This window comes from Emys orbicularis, chromosome 1 (genome assembly GCF_028017835.1).
Source record: "Emys orbicularis isolate rEmyOrb1 chromosome 1, rEmyOrb1.hap1, whole genome shotgun sequence".
Taxonomy (NCBI): Eukaryota; Metazoa; Chordata; order Testudines; family Emydidae; genus Emys; species Emys orbicularis.
In genome coordinates, this window is record NC_088683.1 from 266,341,495 (window position 1) to 266,366,781 (window position 25,287).

General features: G+C 41.3%; 1 protein-coding gene across 4 annotated transcripts in view; it reads left to right on the forward strand.

Moving 5' to 3' along the window:
* FGF14 (fibroblast growth factor 14) overlaps window positions 1-25,287 on the forward strand; it is a 638,300-nt gene that overhangs the window by 398,362 nt on the left and 214,651 nt on the right. Inside the window, exon 1 of one of the 4 annotated variants that reach the window (XM_065413683.1) lies at window positions 16,114-16,306. The exons of 2 other annotated variants lie outside the window; for them this stretch is intronic. In XM_065413683.1, coding sequence (XP_065269755.1) covers window positions 16,114-16,306 — 193 coding nt within the window. Of the gene's footprint in view, window positions 1-16,113; window positions 16,307-25,287 lie in introns of those variants that run through there. One more of the 4 variants, XM_065413675.1, reaches the window with a different exon arrangement.

Here is a 25,287-nt window from a genome sequence, read left to right on the forward strand (position 1 = left end):
TATTTTTGTCTATTTCATGGTGACTAGAAAAACCTTCCCTTGAGAATACTAGTCAATCTATGTACAAGGGTTTATATATTTTCATGCTCTGCCAATTGTTCTGACTCTAGAGGAAGCTCATTGTAGGATTAAGACCAGATTTCTGCTCTGAGGCAAGGCATCCTTATTGTTGCTTGTAAAAATAAATTTGACACTCGAGCAATAGTCCATTTTAGAGTCCATTTTCAATCACTTGGAAAAATAACAAAAATTACTGTCACAGGTTGTAAAACTGAGGTGAAATCCAAGAAGGTAGATATGTGGAAGAGATTATGGACTAAATCCTGCCCTGGCTAGATTAGCAAGGGGAGAAACGAAGACTGACTTCATTGTAGTTTTGGATTCGCTTTCTTTTCTGTTCACTTTCTTTTACAGGTACCTAATCTTTAAGCTTTTCTTTGTATGATGTGTGTGCATAGGCGCCGACTCCATGGGTGCTCCATGGCTGGAACACCCACGGGGAAAAAAATGGTGGGTGCTGAGCACCCACCGGCAACCCCTCTACCAGCTTCCCCCAGTGCCTCCCACCTGCCAGCGGCCCCGCGGATCTACGCCTCCTCATCTCTCCCCGCACCTCCCACCCACTGCAAACAGCTGTTTTGCAGCGTGCAGGAGGAGCAAGGACGCAGCATGCTTGAGAGAGGGGGCGGAACTGGGCAGGAAGAAGCGGAGCGGGGGTGGAGCAGGGATGGGAAGAGGCAGGGTGAAGGTAGAGTGGGTCAGAACCAGGGGTTGAGCACCCCCCGGCACTTTGGAAAGTCGGTGCCTGTGTGTGTGTGAACTAGAAATGGCATGTTTTTTAAAATGAAAGTTTAGATTCTGATTTCATCATGGGACTTCAGGAGCATGGACCAAAGCACTGGCATGAAGGCCCTGATCCTGTGCCATTAAAATCAAAAGGAAGTTTTGCTATTAACTTTACTGGGAGTAGAAGAAGATCTATATTGTCTCTGCCTTACCATTGTCCAGCCCTGTCTCCAGTAGGACTACTCAAAGTGTGTAATGTTAAACCTGTGTATAAGGTTTGCAGAAGACAAATCTGGGACTGACCTGGCATTTTCACAGTTTTTTAATTACTTTTAATTAATTTGTTTTAAAGCTGATCAACATTTTTGAAATCTTAATGAAAAACAACCAAAAACTTTACATATTTTTCCATTTATTAGCCAGCTCTAATTTGTTCTGTGCTGTTTGTTTAATCTTCACTTGAATTAGCAGCCTTTACAGTAATTGAACAAATTTTCTGCTAAATTATTTTACGATTCTTTGTTTTTATTAAAATACCAGGCTTCTGCTGTGCCTCATGGAAGAAAAGCTCTGTGTACTGTTTGGTGTAAGCCTGAGTGATGGTTAAGGTCTGCATTCTCATCCTGGAAGGCACAATCCCCTCAGAAAGGAGATTCAGGGGATTCGTGACCACTCTCATTTCTTTATGGCTACATGGGAGCAGGGGCTTGAAACTTTTTTCTGTTGTAAAAAGTATGGAACAGGATGAAAACTAGTTGGTTAGATTTGTCTTTAACAGAAATGCAAAGATTTTTTCTGGACCACTTCTGATTGTTTGTTTAACCCACTTCCTGCCCAGGCCAGTTCCCCAGAGTTTCAGGCAGTCTCTAGCTCAGTTTCTTCAGACGTTCTTCACTGCCCGTCTCCATTCTCCAGCCAATCCATGTTTTCTAGCACCGCCCATCTCCACTCTGCAACCAACTCTACTCCCTGGCTGTCTTTGTGTTTCTCCAGTTCACTTGACTTCCTCAAGTGAGGTCTGTCATGAGGGGAGCCCTGCTCCATCCAACCATAGCAGATATACATTTGCTGAAAGAACATGTATACCTGAGCTCAATGACTCCCCTTTTCTCTCCCTTTCCCTACCCCTCCATTATCTCATCCAGATTCCCTGGGTTCAGTGCCACACAACTCACCCAGTTCTGTCAACCCCCTCCAGAATCCTGGCAGTTTCAGATAAGTCCTTGACCCTTCAGCAAGTCACAGTGGATAGCTGGAGTCCAGGAGCAGAGGACCTGCAAGGGGTCTACACCTCTGCCCACATGAAAGCCAGACAGTGCTATGACCAGCCTATTTAACCTTTTCAGGGTGGAGCCTCCCTTGAATTCTCCCTAGACCTTGGTGGGGTGAACAGATAACAAAGCAGAGGTGGGGGTAGCTGTGGTTTTGTAGAATGGGCAAGTGTGGATCAGGGTTGTTTGAAGGAGTGATTGTGGGTGGAACATTTTGTTGGTGGCAAGAAATTGGTGGAGCGTTGCATGAGAGTGGTGTAGAAAGAACATTGCAGGGGATATGGAGAGAGCCCAGGGGTGTTAAAAGGCATTTGGTTGGGGGAATATTGTGGGAGATGGGTGGGATGGAACTTGGATAGCTGGCATTTTCTGGAGACCTCTCCTACATACCCAGGAGTCTTAGTTGGCTTATTAGTCCCCGACAAGACTATTTAGGCTCATTGAGGAGTAACTAGACCATTTAGGCTTCCTGAGGGAGTAGATCCCAGCAAGGAGCTTCAGAACCAGGCCATTTGTAGAGAGGAGAGATGAGATATTGTGAATAGACGGCCATGGAAGGGAGAAGGGAGAACTGAGCAATGAATGAAAGGAGTCAGGGAGAATTTGAACTGTGGTGGGGCAAAGGGGATGGAAGTAAGTGATGGAGGAGTTCTGGGGAGTTTGAGGGACCACTGAGTAAGGTTACACAAGACAGCTTACAAAAATGCTAACTTGAGTGTGTATCTTTGTGTAAAGGCTCCCATGAAAGGGATCTATTTAAAACCCTCGATTTTTTGTTTTCTGGTTTTTAAAAAAAAACCTCACTGTTTTTTCCCTGTGTTTGAACAAGCAGATCAAATAACACATGTGCCAATTTGTGAATGTAAAGTGTATCATGTCCTGAAAAAACAAAAACCACTTCAGCAAAATTTTTAAAAGTGCTAATTTGTGATTAAAGTTTTAAGTATAATTCTGTGAAGAGTGGATAATGTCAGTTACACTTTAGTTATTATGAGTGTTTTGTTAGGGAGCAGAGTTAAGGTGGTTTGGTGCTGGTTTTTCATTTTGTTCAATGATCTATCTGTGAATTGGGAGTTAAGGTTGGGTCAGAAATCATTTATGGAAATCATTATTTTAGGTAACAGTGTACCGATGTTCCAATCTGGTCTCATCATCTCAAAAAGTTAGAGCAGAAATAGAGAGGGTAAAGTGACAAATGTTGAGGGTGATTACAAGCTTGGAGAAGCTCTTATATGAAGAAAGATTGAAAAGATTGGGGCTGTTTATTTTAGAGAGAGGTGAATAAAAGGTAACATGATAAAGATATGCAAAATTAATGAATGGCATAGATAATCTACTTTGGGAGCTTCTTAATCCTTTATCATAATATAAGAACAAGGAGACATTGAATGAACTCGAGTGCAATTTAAAACCAATAAAAGGAAATGCTTTTCCAGACAAAACACAATTAGTCTGTGGCACTAATTGCCACAATATATAATTGAGGCAAATAGTTTAGCAGGATTTTAAAAAGGGTTAGATGTTTATATGGGTAACATGATTATCCAAAATTACAGTAAGAAATGAAAAGTAACCAAGAGTTTCAGAAGTGATATAAACTCTCATGCTCCAGGGCATAAGCCAACCTCTAATTAATAGAGGTTTGGAGAAACTTTCCTTGTGTAGGTTATCTCATAGTTGTGTTTCGTAGACTTTCTTTCACCTTCTCCTGAAGCAAATGGTACTGGCCACTTCAGGAGACAGGATACTGGACTAAATGGATCTCTGGTATTATAATTCTTAGGTTTCTATGTTTTTGTATCTTAGCTTCTGATTTCCATATTTCAAGGACAGACACCAAAGGGAAGGACTTGCTTCTAAAGGTGAACTAACATATAACTGCAAAGGCCTGGCTCCTGCAAATACATATGCACTTTGATTAGTTCTATTGACTTCAGTGGGACTATTCACAGTAAGTAATGTTAAGCATGCCTGTATGCCCATGCAAGACTGGGCTAAAGTACGTGCAATCATTTAAAAGTATATTAGGCCATGTCTACACTCCACAGTCAAGTTGACTTAAGTTATGTTGACAATCATAAACCACTGTAATTACATCGCTTGTGCATGTTCCTTGTGTTGGCAGGGTGCGTCCACAGTTGGTGCTCTAGCACTTACAGATAGAGCAGTGCACCATGGGTAGCTATCCCATTGTGCAGATCACCACCTTCCTCTGCTAGGAGTTTTGGGAGTGGATCGTAGTGTATAATGGGGGAGGGATCACCGCCACATAATGCAGTTTTCTCCATCCCATAATTCCAAGGGCTTCCAACTACATTTCGTGCCATTTTTCAACTGCTTCTGAAAACTTTGTGCGCAGTTGATCCTGCAGTATTTCATGACCTGTAAACCTGAACAGGAATCCATGCTGCCTGTCCTGCTGTGTGGCATGGAAAGAAACAATTCTAGATTGATATTGGCATTCATGGAGCAGCTGCACATGGTGGACCGTCGCTATTGGGCTCGGGAAACAAACACTAAGCGGTGGGATCTGATTGCGATGTAGGTCTGGGATGCTGAGCAGTGGCGGTAGAACTTTCATATGTGCAAAGCCGCTTTTCTTGAACTCTGTGTGGAGCTTGCCCCCGCCCTGAGGTGCAATGACACCAAAATGAGAGCTGCCGTAACAGTGGATGTGTGGCAATTGCTGTGTGGAAGCTGGCAACTCCAGATTGCTACTGGTCAGTTGCGAATCAGTTTGGAGTTGGAAAGTCCACTATGGGGGTTGTGGTGAAGCAAGTGTGCAGAGCCATTAATCGCCTCCTACTACGAAGGACTGTGACTGTGGGCAATGTACGGGACATAGTGGATGGCTTTGCAGCAATGGGATTCCTTAACAGCAGTGGGGCAATAGATGGCATGCATATTCCAATTTTGGCCCCAGACCATCTTATGGTGGAGTACATCAACAGAAAGGGCGTCTTCTCTATGGTACTGCAGGCACTAGTGGATCACCGCGATCATTTCATTGACATCAGCGTTGGGAGGTCAGGGAAGGTGCATGACTTACACATCTTCAGGAACACTGGCTTGTATAGAAAGCTGCATGCAGGGACTGTCTTTCCAGACCAGAAGATTCCAACAGGGGATGTGGAAATGCACATAGTGATGCTGGGAGACCCAGCCTACCCCTTACTCCCGTGGCTCATGAAGCCATACACTGGAAACCTTGACAGCAGCAAGGAGTGCTTCAACAACAGGCTCAGCAGGTGCAGAATGATCATAGAATGTGCGTTTGGCAGATTAAAGGGTCACTGGTGCTGCCTTTTTGGGAGGTTCGACCTCAGTGAGGAAAATATTCCCATGGTCATAGCAGCCTGCTGTGCTCTGCCTAACATTTGTGAAGCCAAGGGGGAAACATTTCCCCAGGGGTGGAGCACTGAAGTGGATTACCTGGCAGCTGATTTTGAGCAGCCAGACACCAGCACTATTAGAGGGGCTTATTGGGGGCTATTTGAATCAGGGAGGCTTTGAAGCAGCATTTCAACAATGATCCTCAGTAATGTGTCTGTCTGTAATGAAATGAGCCAGACATTGTTTACTTACCACATTGAATGACCCTTGTAATGATTCCTGCCTGAGCATTAATTGTAGTCAGCAAATGTGCTGATTGCCACCATGTATAAATTTCTGTTGCAACCACCTTGTGTAGATCACAAATAAAGAATCATGGTCTTTGTAAGCCAAATTTTTTATTAAACAGCAATACAGACATTAACATTTCTTACAAGGGACATGACAGTGAGCAGCACTCTCTGAAGTGAGGATCTCACAGCTGTGTGAAAATCTAGCTGTTTTTATGGAAAATGTCCCTAGGGGTGCAGTGCAAGGGGTACTGCAATGGGCCAGGAACATGAGAGGAATGTGTGGGAGGAGCTTGGAGAGGGCAAGGAAGGCAGTTCTGTATGGGCTGCAGGGGGAGTTGAGCACACATGTGTTCTGCCTGCAGTGCAATCAGGGACCTCAGCATCTCTCTTTGGTCCTCCATGAGCTTTATGATCCACTCCTGACCCAGTATTATCCACTCCTGGCCCTGTGTCTTCTCCTGGCTATCCATTTCTAGTTTTTTGTTTATTGTCTCTCTCCACACTCTGTGCTCGCTATCACCCTCATCTGATGATTGCAATACTTTGCAAAACATGTTGTCCTTCTCCTCCTTCGCCTCCTTATCTGACAGAGGTGTTCCGCCAGTGTGTAGGAGCTGGCCCTCAAGGGCACATCTGCATAAACAAAAGAAACAATACAGAGTCAGTATTGTGTGTGCACTCACAGCCTTGGATCATAAAAGTTACATACACCTCTGTCTCACTTTCCCTTGGCAAGCACGGTGAGAACACTAAACATGGCGTGTTCAGCCTGGGGATGCAAGACAGGACAAAGGATCTGGGTGGTTTCAGAAGGGGATCAGTACAGGTGCCTATAAACACTATTCTGAATACTGGCACCGTTTTCCACAGGCAAAGGCGATCGAAGCTGAAATCACACTACTGAAGCATGCGGCTTCTGACTGGGTCTGTATGCTGCTCACTGTGTGCTGCTTTGGTTCCTTCAGAAGTAATTGCTGATTGGCATGGCAAAGTTTCCTACAATGGGGGAAGAAACAAAGCAGCTCTGCCAAGAAATTTTAAGCAGAGGATTGCAGAGTATCTCCAGGAAAATTTCCTAGAGATCTCTATGGAGGATTCCTGGGAGATCTCAGTGTGATTAACAAACTTTTCCGCAGGGCCCCCACTGCGTAGCTACACAGGGGAATGTGAAGCAGATGCAAACAGTATCTAGTGTTGTTAATTTCGATCCCTTCTCCCATGTGCACCATATAACAAAATTAAGGATACCTCAACCTCATGTAACTGCACTATCAAAGCAAAATGAGTGCTCCCCTCTCCTGCTACAGGCACGCCAGAGCTGGATTGCTGGGATTGGCTAGACCCCTCTGGAGCCAAAAAGATGTCCTGGCTCGCCACACCACTGACGAGCCTGTCGCCTATCCCACATCCTCCTCCAACTCGACCTCTTTGTCCACCACTTCATCCTCAGGGTTGACTCTGCTAGCTGCTGCCTCCTGTCCCTCCGAAGTATCCACAGGATTCTTGGCAGTGCAGGTAAGGTCACTGCTGAGGATGGCGTGCAGCTCCATGTAGAAGCAGTGTGCTTTTGGCACCGCATCGGAGTGACGGTTGGCCTCCTTTGCCTTCTGATACGCCTGCCTCACCTTCTTGATCTTAGCCCAGCACTGCTGCTTGTCCCTTTCATGCCCCTTCTCATTCATACCATGAGCAATTGGATCAGAGTTGCGACTGCACAGCCTCCTCTCCCCACAAACCCAGAAGATCCAGCAACTCCAGTGTACTCTAGGTGGGAGTGTTATGCTATACAAAGCACACGGGATCTTTTCAGGGAGAAAAGAGAAATACGCCGCATTTATTGAAAATACAACAGTTAGCATATGCTTTTCTCTCTCTCTCTCTCTCTCTCACACACACACACACACACACACACACACACACACACACACACACACACACACACACACACACACACACACACACACACACACACACACACAGTCCTGCCACTTGATGTTTATAGTTACCAGTCTGTTGTAGCTTGAGTCAATCTAATGGCCAGTTAGATTGAGCACGAGTGAGGAGCTGGGCTCAGTCGGTCGCGATCTGATGCTCCGAGGCTTTGCAGGACTGAACCCAGAGTTCCATGGCAAAACACCCCAGCTTTATAGTTGTAAATTCACATTTGAGTCCAGGCATTTTGCAATATCATCCTGTAAATATTAGTCCTTAAGTGGTGTTAATCTTGGGGTTTTCTGCTGTTATCATTTGATGGTTATTGTCAGGCTTCCCATCGTTATCTCCTATTTGTTGTCTTGCATTCAGGGGTACCTGCCTCACCTCTGAGGTCGTCAATGCTGCTAACATGTTTAGCATCAGATACAATGGATATTTTTTGATTGTCTCCTGTTTTTTCCAAGTCTCTTACTTTTTCTTGACCATCTGGACATTTGTGATGGCTTTCACACCTTATCTTTTCCTGATGCATGTATTCCTCATTCACACAAACAATCTCTTACAGAAACCTTCAAAGGTATACAGACAGCAGTATTTTATATTCAACAGAATACATTGTAAATTAAGCCTTGCTAAATCTTATAACTAAAACAATTCACATTGAGGCTTCAGGCCCTCAACATTCCTCTAATCTCCTTAACATAGATACAATACAAGATCCTGTCTCTTACTTACTAAAACCTTAAAACAAAGAAATGTATATTTAACTAGAGTGCCTAATTTGTAATACATATAGGAAACCATAGTAGACAATATAACTTATCCTAAAACAAAAGGGTGACCATAATCAGTCATAAGGATTGTTCTGGTCTGTCATTCCTTTCTGCTATTCAAAATGGGTGGCTGGCAGGATGAAATCAAATCATACATTAATTCTCATAGTAAAATTATAAAATCCTGCTCCTATAGGAGCGTGTTTGTTGTGGAAAGCTGGCATGGTCAGCTGGGAAGATGCGATGTGAGCTGTCCACGCTGAGCAAACAGGAAGTGGAATTTCAAAAATTCCTGGGGCTTTAAAGGGGGAGTGGTGCATGCCTGTGTACCTGGCTGCAAGGCAGAAGAGTAGAAACTGCTTACCAGAGCAGTGTTGGACACCTCCTGGAGGCCAGTTAGGGTGACCAGATGTCCTGATTTTATAGGGACAGTCCCGATTTTTGGGTCTTTTTCTTATATAGGCTCCTATTACCCCGCACCCCCTGTCCTGATTTTTCACACTTGCTGTCTGGTCACCCTAAGGCCAGTTAGGGTGACACAAGTAAGTGCAGTGTCTACGCTGACACTGCATCTCTCTAGCTTTGTCGCAAAAAGCTCTATGACGTTCATCAAGGTGGTTTTATGATGTCAGCATAGCAGGAGAGTTAAATTGGCTGGAGGAGTATTGTTGTGTGTACACATCCACTGTTTTGTCAACCAAACCTGACTTTTGTTGACAAAACTGTGTAGTGTAGACAGGGGCTTAGAAAACAGCTTGGAGAAATAGAGTAACCAGATTAGTTGCAGACCTTTGCCACCTCAATATGTGTTCAAAAGCTTCTATCTCTTATTTCACAGACTCACTTGTCAATTCAAATGTGTATACCTAAACTCTCAAGTAATTGCTTACAATAGACCCATTCCCATAAACTTCACTTAGCTAAAACTCTTATTGACTTCAGTTCCTGAATGAGGACTGCAGGGTCAGTCTCACCGTGAAAAACATTTTACAAAATAAGGAACAAATTAACTACTTCTTGACTTTATTTTCAGTAATGCACTTTACAGCTACCCACTCTAATATCCCTGGCTGTAGGTCTGAGTTAAATTTCAGAAATATAGCTGGGATGTACATGGTCTGCATTCAAAGCCCATTGCAGTCAATGTTTATTAACTTCAGTGGACTTTGCATCAGGCCCTATTACAGTAACAAATATAGAAAATGTAAATGAAGCTCTGAGGAAATGAAAAAAGCCACACTCAATATTCTGTAAGTGGGCTATGTAAAATAAAGTGTTTGTGCTATTTTACACGTTCTTTACTATAGTAACAGTAAAGGACTGATAAAGAATCTGGGCACCCAACTCTTATAGAATTTCAGCCCACCCTAAAGACCTTTTAGAATACCTGTTTTTCATCCTTGAGAATTTTATCTTTAATGAAATTTATGATTCTTGTATACTAGTGTATGATGGATGAACGTGTTGTAGAATTGTTTGCTTCTTTGGGTACGTTCACACTGCATTGTAAACCCGGGTCCGTGAAACCCGGGCTGTGGGCTTGCGTTTCCAAGCCTTCCCCTTGATCATCCACACTGAATTGTAAACCTGGATTTACAGTTGCTGGACCTGGGTCCCAGAGCTGTGCTAATGCATACATACTGCACAACACAGACCTTCTGACTTAGGTTTTCAGCTTGAGCTGCATCCACACTGCAAAATGGCAGGGCTTGGATCTGCATCACAGTGACTTGGGTTCTGACTCAACCCCCTAGAAGAGTCCTAGAACCTGGTCCCCAAGTGCTTTCTGACCCGAGTTAGGCTGATTTGTGTATGGCTGGAAGGGGGGGCTTGGGTTTACACCTGAGTCAGAGCCCAGGCTTAGAGTGCAGTGTAGACATGCCTTTCTTTTAAATTTTATCAATTTCTTTTTTGGACTTTATTTTAAGATCGGCGTTTTTTAATGTGTAAACTGAATTTACAAACTATCAATGAGAGAAGTGGGGGAGGGAGAAAGAGAATGTGAACTCAGCATTACCTGTCACACAACAGGGCCTGATACAAAGCCCACCGAAGACTTGAAGACTGTTGTGACTTGGATGGCCTTTGGATCAGGCCCTCTTGACTAATGTGTATTGTTTTCATGTTCTTCCTCCCCGTCTCTCATTGATAGCAAATATTAATTTTGAAAAATATAAAGATATAAAACTAATTAAAATGTCAATCATTCCTTTTATTAACATTTCCTTTACTGTGTAAACAGTAACATGTAGCAGGGTTTGGTGTTCATACTGAACATCCAAACATCTTGGACCAAATTCATCCGTGCGGTAAATGCATTAAAGTCAGTGGAGTTCAAGAAGTATGAATTTGGCTCCTTGATTGTATTGTGGGTGTCTTCAACATACATGCAATGTGAGTAATGTGTAGTTACACATGCTGAAGTGTCTGTGCTTATTAAATTTGATTCTAATCCACTGATTTCTGTGTTGGTGAATTTAGGTTTTTAAAATTGCAATATTTCCTAATATTGTCATTTTCACTTTCTGTGTTACACTGGAAATGTCTGAGTGAAGAAAATAATTTGTTTCTTATCTCTGATACTTTCATTCTTCTGTCATAGTACACAAACAAAACATAGAATTAAAATGCTCAGCAGCATAAATCATCATCTTCTGATAAGTAACAGTAACTCATAAGGAGACTGATTTCCAGGTGAGCAGTCATGAATGCCTGCAACACAAGTAATTTCAAATGTATTTAAACCTTATTGCACAACCAGATTTTTATTTTTATTCTCACCACAGGGTGCACATAAACTGTCTGCAAAGGGATTTCTAATCTTCAGCTTCATATGTTCATACAGGTATATTCATATGAAATATTACTTTTTTAATGTTGATAAACCTTTTGGGTGGTATGCATAAAACCCTGCAGAGTATAAGCATTGGGCCAGATTCTCCTAAGCGTGTTCTTTGACATGTGTAAATTATATATAGGCCCTAGGGATCCAAGTTCAGTTGGATTACTACTGCTTACTCCCCTCCAGGGTTTTTATCAGGAAAGGGATGATATCATTTCAGTGGGCAGCTATATAGAAACCCATTGGAAGAGGTGGTTGAAGCAGAGACACTGTTTGCGGGCAAATTGTCTGCCTCTGGGGTGAGACTAGCACATGACAATGCAACCCTGAGTCAAATCTGACCCACTGAGTTCGGTCATATCCATCAGAATTAGGAGATGACAGGGAGATCATCTGTCATTACAAAGGTATCTTCTCCTAGATGTGCAATAAGTTCTTACTATGGACCAGATTCTGACACATTTACTCACACTGAGTAATAGCACCTTACTCCAGGAGTAGTTCCTTGCTACTTGATGGGTATGTAATTACTCAATGCAGGTGACATTGGTAGAATCTGGCTATAAAAGTTAAAATGTTATTTTTTTAAAAAAAGGAATGTTAATTGCATAATGTATTTGTTTACATTGTGACTGAGGCATAAGCTAAATCTGAGGACCATGTTGCAAATCTAAAATTACCTTCAACTCCTAATAGTCTAGGAGAATTCCTATTCATATCTAGATTCAGAATCCTGAAATAATGATTACTGTGGATTTATAAACAGTTTACAACTTCAGATTCTAGTTTATTTAATAAGACAAGAAACCATTGAGTGTACATTTTGTTGGCAAGCAAACCGAATAAAAAAAATGACTAGATCTCATGAAACCAAACCATCTGCTAGTATCAATCTGTAATCTGGTGTTTCTCCCTTTGGAAACACTGGTTACTAGCACTCTTTTGTACAGCTAACTTTTCCTCAGGTGCCTTTATTGAATTGATCTATAAAAGTAATAACTGTGTATTCTCTGTGCGCTTGTACAAAGACGTGAACTGCTGCCTGTAATCCCTTCAGTCTAATATCGATATGAAAGGATACCAACATCTGGTGAAAAGATTGTAGCTGTTAAGGCTTGTAAATTGTAATTTAAAAAAAAAAAAGGCTTTAGGTAACCTCAAGCTAGAGTATAAAGGCAATATGGAATCTACATTGGCAAACAAGAAACCCATGATATAAAAGTGTTTTGTTAATATGTGGAGAGAAAAAATGTTAATTAGCATATGTTTGTTACTTTATCCAATAGCAGTTTCGTCACTTAAAGGGGACACTTTAGAATTAGGTTAATCTTTGAAATAATTCACATGGTTAACTGTATGACTTTGTTTAATTACATAGCCAGATGCATCTAGCCCAAAATGAATTTGATTTGAGACACTATTTATAGGCACTTTAATTCTATTATATAGGAAGCCTTTTACTTAGATTTTAAACAATTTGAGTGTGAATTTACAACACTCATAACAAAACATATAATTTACAAATTTTGAATTTTTTTTACATTTTAGAAATGTTTCTAGGAAAACAGTAGGTTGGTAGTTAGAAATTAATAGATGGGGAAACAGAAAATATTGAAAATCTAGCACTGCCCCACCTCCTGGGTGTGTTTATATAACCAGACTTTTCTTAATCAGAAAGAAAATAGGGTTTTTTAATACAGCAAAAATTAAAGTTTTCTCCTGGACACAATGTAATTAGTAGACCTTAAGACGTCCAAAATTCATCTGTTAGCAAAACCTTCACTCTGACTAGAATTGCACACATTTTATCACAGTTTAAGACAGCAGAGGGCTCCCTTGAGTTTTCTTTGGTGTACCTAAAGCTGTAAACAACTACCCTGCATTTCTGAGACGCAAACCGGGAGCTTTTTATGTCTGATCTCTGGAGTAGGAAACACACCTTCCCTTTTCGTACGCCACGGCAAAAAAATTCAGATTTAGAGTGACAAATTGAATTATCTTCACAAGTTTCGATGAAGCTCTGTTTGAAAGAGAGTCGACAAAGTGAGCTGTAATTGTCGATCACGTAGTGTTTTAGAAAGGACCTTCCACGGAAGGGAATATGGATCCTATGCATTCAGAATCGCAGTTGTTAAGGCAATTCGTCTGGCTAAATCACGGGGCAACGCTGTGGCAATTAAAGATAGATGGTAGTGGGGGGGTCGGGGGTCCTTGCTTTTTCCCCGTCGTCTAGAGCATCTGTTTTCCCTACTTACATAAACAACCACGATCCTTTTCTTTTTGTCCTGGCACTTCCAACAGCAAGGGAAACGCCCCACTTTTTAAATGCTGAAGTTCAGCACTTAGTCTGGTTTCATTGTCCTGTCGCAGGACGGCGTGGTTCCATTAGAAGAAGACAATGTGGACTAACCCCTCAGACTTGAAAGAATCTGAGAAAGGGAAGTAATTTTAGACAACGTCCGTTATACAGCGTGAAAACAGAAAGTTGAAGGCAAAATTAACACAAAATCAAATTAAAAACTCCTCTGATTGCATTAGTTAGGGTAATTGTAGCAATTTTATGGAAGTTGCTGCACTGTTGAAATCGCCAGACAGAAAATCCAATCTGAATGATTTAGCTGAATCTGTTTAGAGCCACTCTGAAATAAAATAGAATTAAAACGTATTATCCAGATCTAATTGAGCGTGTACTCCTCCGAGTTGCTCCGGCTTTAACATAATATGTGTGTAAGGGAGATGCTTCCATAAGCTTTTACCCTCGATATGAAAATAGTCCTTTGTAGATTAAAGGATTTAGGGAACTAATGGTCGAAACTGGAGCAACTGAACTATCTGCTCAAATAACTGAGCATGTTAGGCTTTATACTGCGAAGTGGTATATTTTGCAAGGGAGTGTTTAAGCTTCAAAACGTGGGAAGAAGGACTAGTAAAATAACAAGTTTTTAAGTGTATATATAATGGAGATATACACACAAAGAGACCTGTGCATAAAATGTATTTAACTATATACACGGTACAGTAACTGTAAGGTTTAACAATTATAGGAGTTAGATCGACCAAAATCCATGCTTACAGAAAAGAGGATAATAATGACTGTGAAACCCATTGTGTCGTCTTATTTGTTTAGTTACTTCAGATTGTAAACTCCTTGGGGAAAACTTCTTGGATCTTCTGTACCTGGTACATATTGTCAGTGCCCAATAGAGAACACATCCACAGTTTATAAAAAATAATAATAATTGCCCATTAGGAGGGCGATCAATACATCTCCCGGTCGCCCACATACAGGTGTTTGTAGGCGCAGCACTGAATGCATTCAGTGGTTATAAGCCCTGTAGACTAGCTGGTTTATCTTCTCGGTTAAAAGTATATTGGTTGTATGAGACAAAGAGCGTGTGTCGGTTTTAGTTGGAAGGTTGGATGCGTAGGCGTGTTTCCGTCTAACCAGCTTTAAATCATTCACACGCCCAGTGGTTTTTTTACGACGGGAATCGGCTTGCCTAGCAACCTTTTCCAGGTCGTGTCCGATGGGCAGTCTGGAATATTTGGGCTTTCACTTCCGAACTCCAACTAGCTAGAGAAAAAGGAAATCATTATGGGTCCCACTCGGGTGGGTCTTGGGAGCCATAGATCTGTGTGCACCCACTGGAGCAGAAAGCTCATCTCTCTTTCCATCCCTCCGCACGTGGCTGGGGATTCACATTCACCTAAAGCAGCTCTGCGTCCAATACAGAACGAAGGGCTGGAGGAGGGTGAGGTTGAGCGTTTACATTGGACGCTCGCTGACTTCTCCTTCGTTCCCTTTCCTCCCACACCCCCAACTTTCCCGGCTTTGGCCCAGCCTGCTGGAGGCACAAGGGGAAGTTGGGTTTGGTATTTTGTGTGTGTGGCCGCTATTCGCTGTCACCCTCCTCGCTAACTTCCCTCCGGATTATCGCGTTCACACCATGTCTGTGCTGCTGCAGCAGGCAGAGAGGCCAAGGGGTCTTTTTATACCACGTGCTTTCGCCTCCCCCTTCGCTGGCTCCCCCTCCCTCATGGTGTCACCATTGAAAAATGACGAGCCTGCCTCCAGAAGGGAAGGGAGATCCCTGCAACTTTGAGCTGGCTGGGCGAAGTGGCGGAGCCACCGCTTCCCGCGCCAGCCGGCTCGGGACTGGGTGTGGGGAAAGGGGCTGGCGCGCGCGAGAGACCCAGATCCAGCCACCCCTGGGGCTTTGGTTGCGCCTGGGATTAGCCGCTGGGCAGCGCCTCGCCCTCCAACCAGAGCAGGGAGTTTGTGGAGAGCGGCGAGCGAGCCGCGCATTGCAATCAGGAAACCTCAGCTGGGAGCAGAGCCGGCGGCGGCGGCTGCTGCTGGGGGATCAGTTAGAAACTAGCAATTCTCCCCCCCCCCCGAAAATTGCCCCAGCCCCCTTCTCTGCCGGCTCTGCTGGGGGAGGGCGGAGGGACTCGCAGGGGGGTGGGGTGGCACCGAGGCGCGGCTGTGATTGCCGCTGTCCCCCCGGAGCAGGAGAGCGCTCTCTCCAGATGCTGATTTCTGAAGCACTTGGCAGGTACCAGGCAGGAGCCTGGAGGCGGCGGCTGTAGCGGCGGCAGCAATGGGAGCCGGCTGCTGAGGGGCGGCCAGCCGAGCTGAGCGCCCAGCCCCGCGCCGGAGCCCGGGCAGGTGGCACCCGCGGCGGGGGGCCCATGCGGTGACAGCGCCGGGCCGCGGGTGCCCCCTGGGTGCAGTTGCGGCTGGAGGAGCCGGAGGAGGGTCTCGCTTGTCCGTGGCGCCCGGGGATGGGTCCCCGCCGCGGCTGAGCCCCAGCGCCCGCCCTGTCCCTGTCTCCGCTCCGACCGGCCGGTGAGCCGGGAGCCGCCTGCCGGGAGCAGCCATGGCCGCGGCCATCGCCAGCGGCTTGATCCGCCAGAAGCGGCAAGCGAGGGAGCAGCACTGGGACCGGCCCTCGGCCAGCAGGAGGCGGAGCAGCCCCAGTAAGAACCGGGGGCTCTGCAATGGCAACCTGGTGGATATTTTCTCCAAGGTCCGCATCTTCGGGCTGAAGAAGAGAAGGTTGCGGCGCCAAGGTGTGTGTGTGTGTCTGCCCCTGTCTCTGTCTGTCTGCCCCCGGGAGTGGGGACAACCTGTAGCGAGCCACTGCCGGCCAGCAGCTGGGCAAGTTACACGCGGCAAACTCTGTGCTGGGCTGGCGGCTAATGCAATCTCCCAGCTAGTGCCTGCCCCAGTCCGGATCTCCGGGCGTTTATGTTCCCTCGGTAGCTCCGTGATCTACTACCTAGTGCCTTGGGTGGAAAATACACACAGACATGTACACACTAGCTAGAGGAGATCGCAGAGCCAACAGTTCCCGGTGGTACAGTGTGATCTATCCAGCTGTTGGCCCGGGAAGTTTCTTACTCACAGAATACGCCTCCTCAAGAATATAACGCACTATGGCACATAATAACACTTTCCCTAGGTGTTAGCTGTAGTAAATAGAGTATCCCTCAAAGAGGCTTTAGGTGTAGTTTCCTCTTTACTTCCCTGTACTAGTTGCCTTCCTGGGTAATGCAAAGTCTTTTGTATTTCGCTCCCATTCACAAAGCGCCTTATAGGCAGCACTGAAACAGATGAGCAGTAGTTCAGATGTATGTTAATGCCCTGTACTATTCAGGATGTAATGTATATAGAAAGATTTCCTCAAACGCTAGTCTAGTCAGAAGAATAAAGCAACGCTCACAATTGATAGGTCCCCTGTTTAAAAAACAAAACAAAACATAAGCGACTTAGTGCTTTAGTTTTTACAAGGCAATAAAGGGTGATGCTGATAACTACTGGCTACATAACAAGGGCTCTAGTAACCACAGCCTATTAACCTTTTTTTAAAAGGACAAATAGTACAACGATTTGTACAGCTTCTAAATGGTCGGTGTCTGACAAAGCAACCTCAGCAAACTATCGTTAATGATTCGTTTCATTATGCTATGTGCTTCATTTTACACACAGTATAGGCACTCTGTTCTAGATTCCCATTCTTAATAGTTAAGTAGGAGAGAATCATTTTATTTCCAGTATTCTGAAAGTAGGAAGTGTATCATACTAGCATGTTTAAGGACCATGAGGGATATTATCACATACTGTGTACACTGAAATTATATACATATATATTTTACTGCTTATTAAGTTAGGGCCCCTAATATAAAGGATAAAATCTGTGGATTATTGTAGTTTCTTCCTGTAGATTACAGCATACTCAATAAATAGAGGTCTCCAAATTTACATTAGTAGCATGATTGCATTTTTTTTTTGCTTTGTATTTAAAGCGTGTAAACAAAAGGATAAAACTATATAAAAAGACAAGAACATTTATAATTATAATTTTTCTTAATTTTATTGCCCAATTAAAAAGTAATACTTCCAGAATTTAGAACCGGTGTTTACTTTATCTCATACTTATGCCCAGAAGGCAAATAGCTTTAAAACACAGGGATATTTTATAAAGGATGAAGATTTTAAATAAACATCTTCAAAAGCAAGGAGAATATCAGTAAAGATATTACAGTATTTGCTATAGTAAAAAACAAATTCTTTCTGAATAGATTAGAGAATGCTTCTTCCATTCTGTGCTGTAATTTAGTGTATATAGTGTGTGGAAAGAAGTATACTTCCATTTGAATTTGGTCTAGAGAGTTACAGTTGTTGGTAAACTATTTTTATAGTTGATGAATAACTAAGACATAAGAATTTACCTGGTCTGATCCATCTTTCCTTTTCTTTCTGTAAATCATATTTGAAATAGCATCTTTTGATAGGATCTAACACATTTTATTTTGTATGGCTTTATTATTTGTAGCAGAATTATTTCTTATTCTGCAGTGGTCTCAAATACAGTGAAAAGAAGCAATAAAGATACAATAATACAAGAAATCTGGGGTTATTGTAGAATATAAGCTAAATGTTGCCATTATTTGCAAAGTGGTATACAACTTGTCTTCTTATTTCTGAAAACTGATTTCTGAAATAGACTTTAAAAGTTAACATGGAGGCCACATAAAATTACTGTACACTTCTTTTTTGAGCATGTAGTGTGAGTTTATATTAATAAAATCTTTGTAGGCTTAATTTTTAGACTGAGTAATTTCTTAAATATAGATCTATAATTGACTTTTACCAGATAAATTCCGTAATTGATTATTATAAAACAGACAATCTATCTTGTATAGTTGGTTGATGGAAACAAATTTACTAGGGCTTCCTTTAATACATTCACTTACTGAAAGATCATTTTTGGCCAGTTCTGAGTTTCATACACTGGCAAAACTCTTATTGAATTCAGGGAGACTTGAGGATGATAACCACTTCACGGCATTAGATGCCAAGCATTTCCACAGTGAAGAGATGCCTCCAGCAAAGTTCTGTATTCGACATCATGGATTTTTCATAGTGTATTTAGTAGAAACTGATCATAATTAAACTAAATTGGAGTATAATCTAAACTCTAACTCATGTTAGCACTATTGGTTTCAATGGGAATATTTATTAGTGAAGGTTGCAGGATCAGGCCCTTTGTTTATGTCAATGTTAAGAGCTTTTTAAAGGCATATTTAATCATGCACCTTAACAGCACAAATTCATTATTCATCCATAAAACTTTATACTGAAAAAAATCAGTTTTCTGTGTGTGAGTGCGGTGCTGGTGATGATGCATAAGGTACCTGTGGATTCAAAGTTACATACAAGAAGTAGATAAAGCGGGGAGAGAGAAAGAGTGGAAAGTGGAGGGCAAATTTCATCATTTACATATCTTGTGGCATAGAAAAAATTAGAATGATATGTAATTGTGAAACAAATATGCAGTTCATTCTGTTCATTGATTAAATGATCATTATACGAAGCAGAAAATCAAGCGTTCCATTACTATTTGTCTGATTCGTCAGATTATATGGCCATCGGTCATCATATTGTTCATTGAAACTTATTGTTGAGACATGAAATAAGAGCAAAATGTGATGAATTTCCAAAAATCTGTTGTCAGATGTGTGAAATGGGAATTTTACAAATAAATCTTATCTAAATGATGTACGAAGTGTCATGAGAACAAAAAGTGAAAAATGAGCCAGTAGAGATATGACAAGTGGACTCCTTGGATTGCTCATGCATGATAATATCAGAATAGAAGTATGCAACAATTGTTCATTATTTATTGATAGAGAAATCTAGAGTACATCACTCATTCCAAACAAAATGTAACTCTGATGCTTGCAAAGAGGTTATATACAGAAAACAAAAGTCCATACATCTTTGAAGTTAACAGACAGCTGAGAGAGATGCTGCTTTTTTCCTAAAATGCCTGTTGATACTGCTTCTTGGTTGGCTGGTGCTGATCTGTGAACAAATTATGTGATTCTGAAGCTATTAAAAGCTAGATATCCTCTATTGTATTGGTGCTTCTCTATAGTTGTGTTTAATTTTCTGTCCAGGGTTATCCCTTTATGGACATACTGTAGTAGTATATATTATAAAGATACAGAGTGGGGAAAGGTGAACATTCTTATTTACATTTACTGGTATAAAAGCCATAATGACAGATGTAACTGTGGTTTTGTTTCAAATATTTTTTTCCAATAATTTTGATTAATGTGTCTTAGCTCTATAGTTGATATTGATTTCTATCGGAGAATTACCTAATTAAGCTATTGAGTAGACAAACCACAATAATGTATCAGACAGCTTTGATTCATAATGTTTAGTTTTAATATTATAATATCTTTAATTTATTCCAACTGCCACCTGATGAAGAAACCACTGGCATTAATTTCCTCGTACTCTTGAAGCCAAAATCTGTGCCCTGGCGTTGATGCCAAACACGTATCGAGAATAACTCACCCTTTTTCATTTTGGATTAGAGAACAAGGTAGTTTAATTCTGTTTATTCTCCAGATTCAGTTAATGCAACACAACAATTACACAGAGGACTGACAGATCAGAATTTTGAAGGCTTCATGTGGCATGAAACCTGACTATAACTAGAGACTAAGCAATGAAAAGCAGAAAATAAATTCCTATGCCTTAGCTCATGCAATTACATTACATATGAAGTGTATGATTTCAAACATCCACTTGTCCCTGTTGCATTCTTAGCTTCTAGTTAACCTATATTTTAACCTATAAATCTATATCCTTTATTGGTCCCCAAAGTTGTAGTCTGGTTAATTAGATCTCTTCGGATTATTCCATTGTGTAGTATTCATAATTTCAAATGTATAAAAATAAATGTATTGTACATACTGTGTATATGTAAATTAATACCAATTTTATATTACTCAATTTTGGAATGATTTGGCATCTAATTTTTTATGCTAATACTAGTGAGATTGTCTCTATCTCACTATGTTCAGAGAATATATTGATTTCAGTTATTAAGACATGACTATTAGACTTCTAGGTTTATTTTTTTGTGAATTACTACAGCAATATATCACTCGAAAAAGTGCCTTTTGGGACAATTAATGTGTACATCAGATAGGGTTGATGAAGCAGACAGGGAGTGACTTCACAACCTAAGAAGTAAAATAATTCTCAGGAAATGCAATACCTGAAGTGTCTTTTTTGCTTTTGTAGAACTGAAAGCAAGACCCCTTCATGTGTACACATGTAAATGTATTTCATTCCCTGCAAATCAGAACACTCCATTTGTATCTAGAATTCCTAAGAAATTAAGCTCAGTTTGGAAGCTGTTGCTGTTCCTAATTTAGTACAAACTGGCTTGGCTTTCCTAACTGAGGGTCTCACCTTAGGAATTCATTCTTCTTGACGGACATTTAGCAATCTTTCATATACATTGTAAGGCCCATTTATTTTGCCAAGTGTTTGACTGATTTTGTTTTTAACTGTGTTTAAATCACTTTAAATGCAGTGCCTAGTTGCCAAGGTGACAGGCACTATAAGCCTGTTTTTGTAATAAAATATGTATAAAATCAATTTCATTTTTTTCTTTTAAAATGCTGCTAAATATCTCCATTGAAGAACTATAAGATCATTGCAAACACAAAACATACAAATGTGTTGCTGCCAATGTAGGCATGTTCATTTTCATTTTTTAAAATTTATTTTCCTACAATTAGTTTTAGATTGAGTATCAAGGCCTTTCCCAGGCAAAACACTTCCCACAGAGTGGGAAGCTCTTCTTTAAATAGAAGGCTGGTATTGAAAAGGGGTTTTGGTATGTATCAAAACTATATTAAAGCTGATTATGTTGAATGTGAATTAATGCAAACAACTTGGTTGAGAGTATGGAGGGATTATAACGTCCCTTGTATTGAACTGTTTCTGGTGGATCTAACAATGGTGCTGAGTCAAGGATGTAATTTTAAAAGGAGAAGGAAATGAAAAAAGTTAATTCCTCCTTTAAAACTGTAATGTAATTTTAGATGATAAAGGATTTACAGCAGTGTTTCATATCAATATGGGCTTTAAATCCTGACTTACGATAGCAGTGTTCTTTGTGACCATTTAACATACAAGTGATCAAGTGTCTTATATGATTACAAAACATCTCATATTATTAATATAACTTAGGAACAAAAAGACAAATATAATTATCATACAGTCTTAAAATATTATGTTAAAGTAGAAATAAAATAGAAGCATTTTAGCATTGTGTGTTTGATAAATATTAGTAAATTTTAGACTTCATTGGACTTTCCCAAAGGTTACTTAAGGTTTTAAAAATCTATATTTGGCTGGCATCCCTTTTCCCCTTTGTCTGCAGATTGCCAGCATGTGGTAATGTTTTTTGTCTTTTCCTTCTTTCTGACGTATGCTAGAACACGTGTATTTTTACCAGCAATCCTGAATGTCCAGTTGGAGTAAAGGAGATTTCAGAATTACCTGATTCTGAACACTGTCCTCTTCCTTACACTTTTATTCTCTTCACTTCCTTCCTCCCTGCAACTGCTGATTTAACTTTTCATTTATAACAAATACAACATTGTGGGTGATTGACTCTCTCTGAGTTCTCCTGAAGTTTCGAGAATCTGGATCCAATTGAGTACCAGTTCAGGCTTCCCTCTAGTTAAAAAGACACTGTCATGTGACCATTATGCTCTATCATGACTTGGATGACACTTAAAGTCTGTGTGATGTCCACTTGCTTGGGAAACAAAATCCTTCATAAATCTACTTCTCTTGTTGTGAATTTACGCCTTCCTTCACTGGCCTAAATACTGAAATATGAAATGAATAGTCATTTTAAGGACTCCGAATTTCAAGAACTTTTTTTTAAAAATATTCCAGTCCTGGTAATAATTAAAGTTTATTATAGAATTTAAAAGAATCTGGCTAATAGAGATGCTAAGAGAAATTTTACTATACACTCTTATTGACTTATTATGGAGGAGCTATAGCAATGACATAGCTAATTTGGGGTTCTAAAATTAGCAAAAGGATTCAACCTCTTTGTTTTGCATGAAGAATAAAGTATATCTTCCCAAACTTACAGCACATAACCTGTGAGTAGAGATTGAATTTTGTGAATATTTTGAAGTAAACCTGCTAAGCAGTTTGAGTTATAATGAATTAAAAATGGGGCCTCAAAGAAAGTTCACATTTTTGAGTCATGATTTTTCAGGCCTTCTATTTTAAAAACGATGGACTGCAGAACGTTTGGAATTTGTAGATTATTGGTTCTCTCTCACCATATAATTTAAAATTAAGTAATCCAAAAGACAAAAAAGGATTGGCATTTTTTCATTTAATTTTTGTGCAATGGGCAACTGACATAACAGGTTTTACATTGTCTACTTTGGTGGCACACTAAAGCAGCTAAAAGATGTTCTGAACAATCGAGACGAGCTTTGCTCTTTTTGTCTTATCTTTTAAGTGTAGACCAAGCCTATGTCTGCATAGCTATGTTGGTCACGGGTATGAAATCCCTCACATCCCTGACCGACATATCTGTGCCGACAAGACCTCCAGTGTGGATACAATGATGTTGATGGAAGAGGGCTTCTGTTGATGTAGCTAATGCCAGTCAGGGAGGCAGTGTTCCTACATCAACAGAAAAACTCCTTCTGTTGGTACAGACTGCATTTACACTAAGGGGCTATGCCGGCATGGGCTCCATAGTGTAGACCAGTGGTTTTCAACCTGTCGTCCATGGATCCCTGGGGGTCCGCAGACTATAGCTAAGATTTCCAAAAGGGTCTGCACCTCCATTGAAAACCACTGGTGTAGATGTGTCCTTAGATTTCCTATTAATGCAAGTTCTGTCTGAAGTATCAGAGGAGTAGCCATGTTAGTCTTTAGCCACAAAAACAAGGAGGAGTCCGGTGGCACCTTAAAGACTAAAGGATTTATTTGAGCATAATCTTTTGTGGGTAAAAAACTCACTTCTTCAGATGCATGGAGTGAAAATTACAGAAACAGGCATAAATATATATTGGCACATGAAGAGAAGGGATTTACCTTACAAGTGGAGAACCAATGTTGAAGGCCAATTAGGTCAGTGTGGATGTGGTCCACTCCCAATAATTGATGAGGAGGTGTCAATACAAAGAGAGGGGAAAATTGCTTTTGTAGTGAGCCAACCACTCCCAGTACCTATTCAAGCCCAAATTGATGGTGTTAAGTTTGCAAACGAATTGTAGCTCAGCAGTTTCTCTTTGAAGTCTGTTTTTGAAGTTTTTTGTTGTTGAAGAATGGCTACTTTTAAATCTGTTATTGAGTGTCCAGGGAGATTGAAGTGTTCTCCTACTGGCTTTTGTATGTTACCATTCCTGATGTCTGATTTGTGTCCATTTATCCTTTTACGTAGAGACTGTCCGGTTTGGCCAATGTACATGGCAGAGGGGCATTGCTGGCACATGATGGCATATATCACATTAGTAGATGTGCAGGTGAATGAGCTTCCGATGGTGTGGCTGGGTCCTATGATGGTGTCGCTAGGGTAGATATGGGGACATAGAAGGCAACAGGGTTTGTTACAGGGATTGGTTCCTGGGTTAGTGTTTCTGTGGTGTGTAGTTGCTGGTGAGTATTTGCTTCAGGTTGGGGGGCTGTCTGTAAGTGAGGACTGGCCTGCCTCCCAAGATCTGTGAGAGTGGGGGATCGTTTTCGAAGATAGGTTATAGATCGTTGATGATGCACTGGAGAGGTTTTAGCTGGGTGCTGTATGTGATGGCCAGTGATGTTCTGTTATTTTCCTTGTTGGGCCTGTTCTATAGTAGGTGACGTCTGGCTACCCGTCTCGCTGATTTTTAGTTCTGTCTGAAGTTGAGCATACCACAGATGACAGGATGTGCAGCTATTACACCAATAAGTTAACTTAAATATAGAAATAACACTATGGTTGAATGCTCATTAAGACACACACTACCTTTGTGACATATAGAATCCATTTTTTCATATGAGTAAACTGAGGCATTTATTGTTTGATCCTCCATTACATGTGCACAGGTAGAGGGGAGCAAAAGCCAGCAGAAATAGAGGGCACGTGGTAGGGAACAGCACCTCCATAACATACTTGCTCCCCCTACCACAAGCTCTTGTGAGCTTCTCTGCAGGCTTAACAGAAGGTGGAACTCTGGTGGCTGGTATGGGTGGGGAGAAGTGGCACGTGTCTGCATGTCAAAAGTGAGTGAGGTGGATTTGAGCATTTGCTGTTCCCAAGTTGTGCTCTTGCTAACCAGGTGGATTTCTAAATATAAATCTATACAATGTTCCATGCTGTGATGGAGGAAGCAGATGTGAAAGTCAGGAAGGGTCTGGATCCCTGCACTGTAAGTCCAAAATCTGTGAATCAGCAACCTGATTTTCCTGCAAAGCCTTAGGGCTCTGCAAAGTTTCCAAGCCACACTCCCTTCAGAATGTGAGAGCTTAGATTTTCCACCTACCTGGTAAATGAGAGAAAATCTAAGTTTTGACTCATTAGGTTTTCCTATTGGAATTTTCCCCCTCCCACAAATTTTTCCATGGAACTGGAGATCCTCCCCTGGGTCAGATGATCATCTGGTGTGAATTAGTATGGCTGTGCTTGGTCACTTGATATTTAGCCATAAGAAACTTGGTC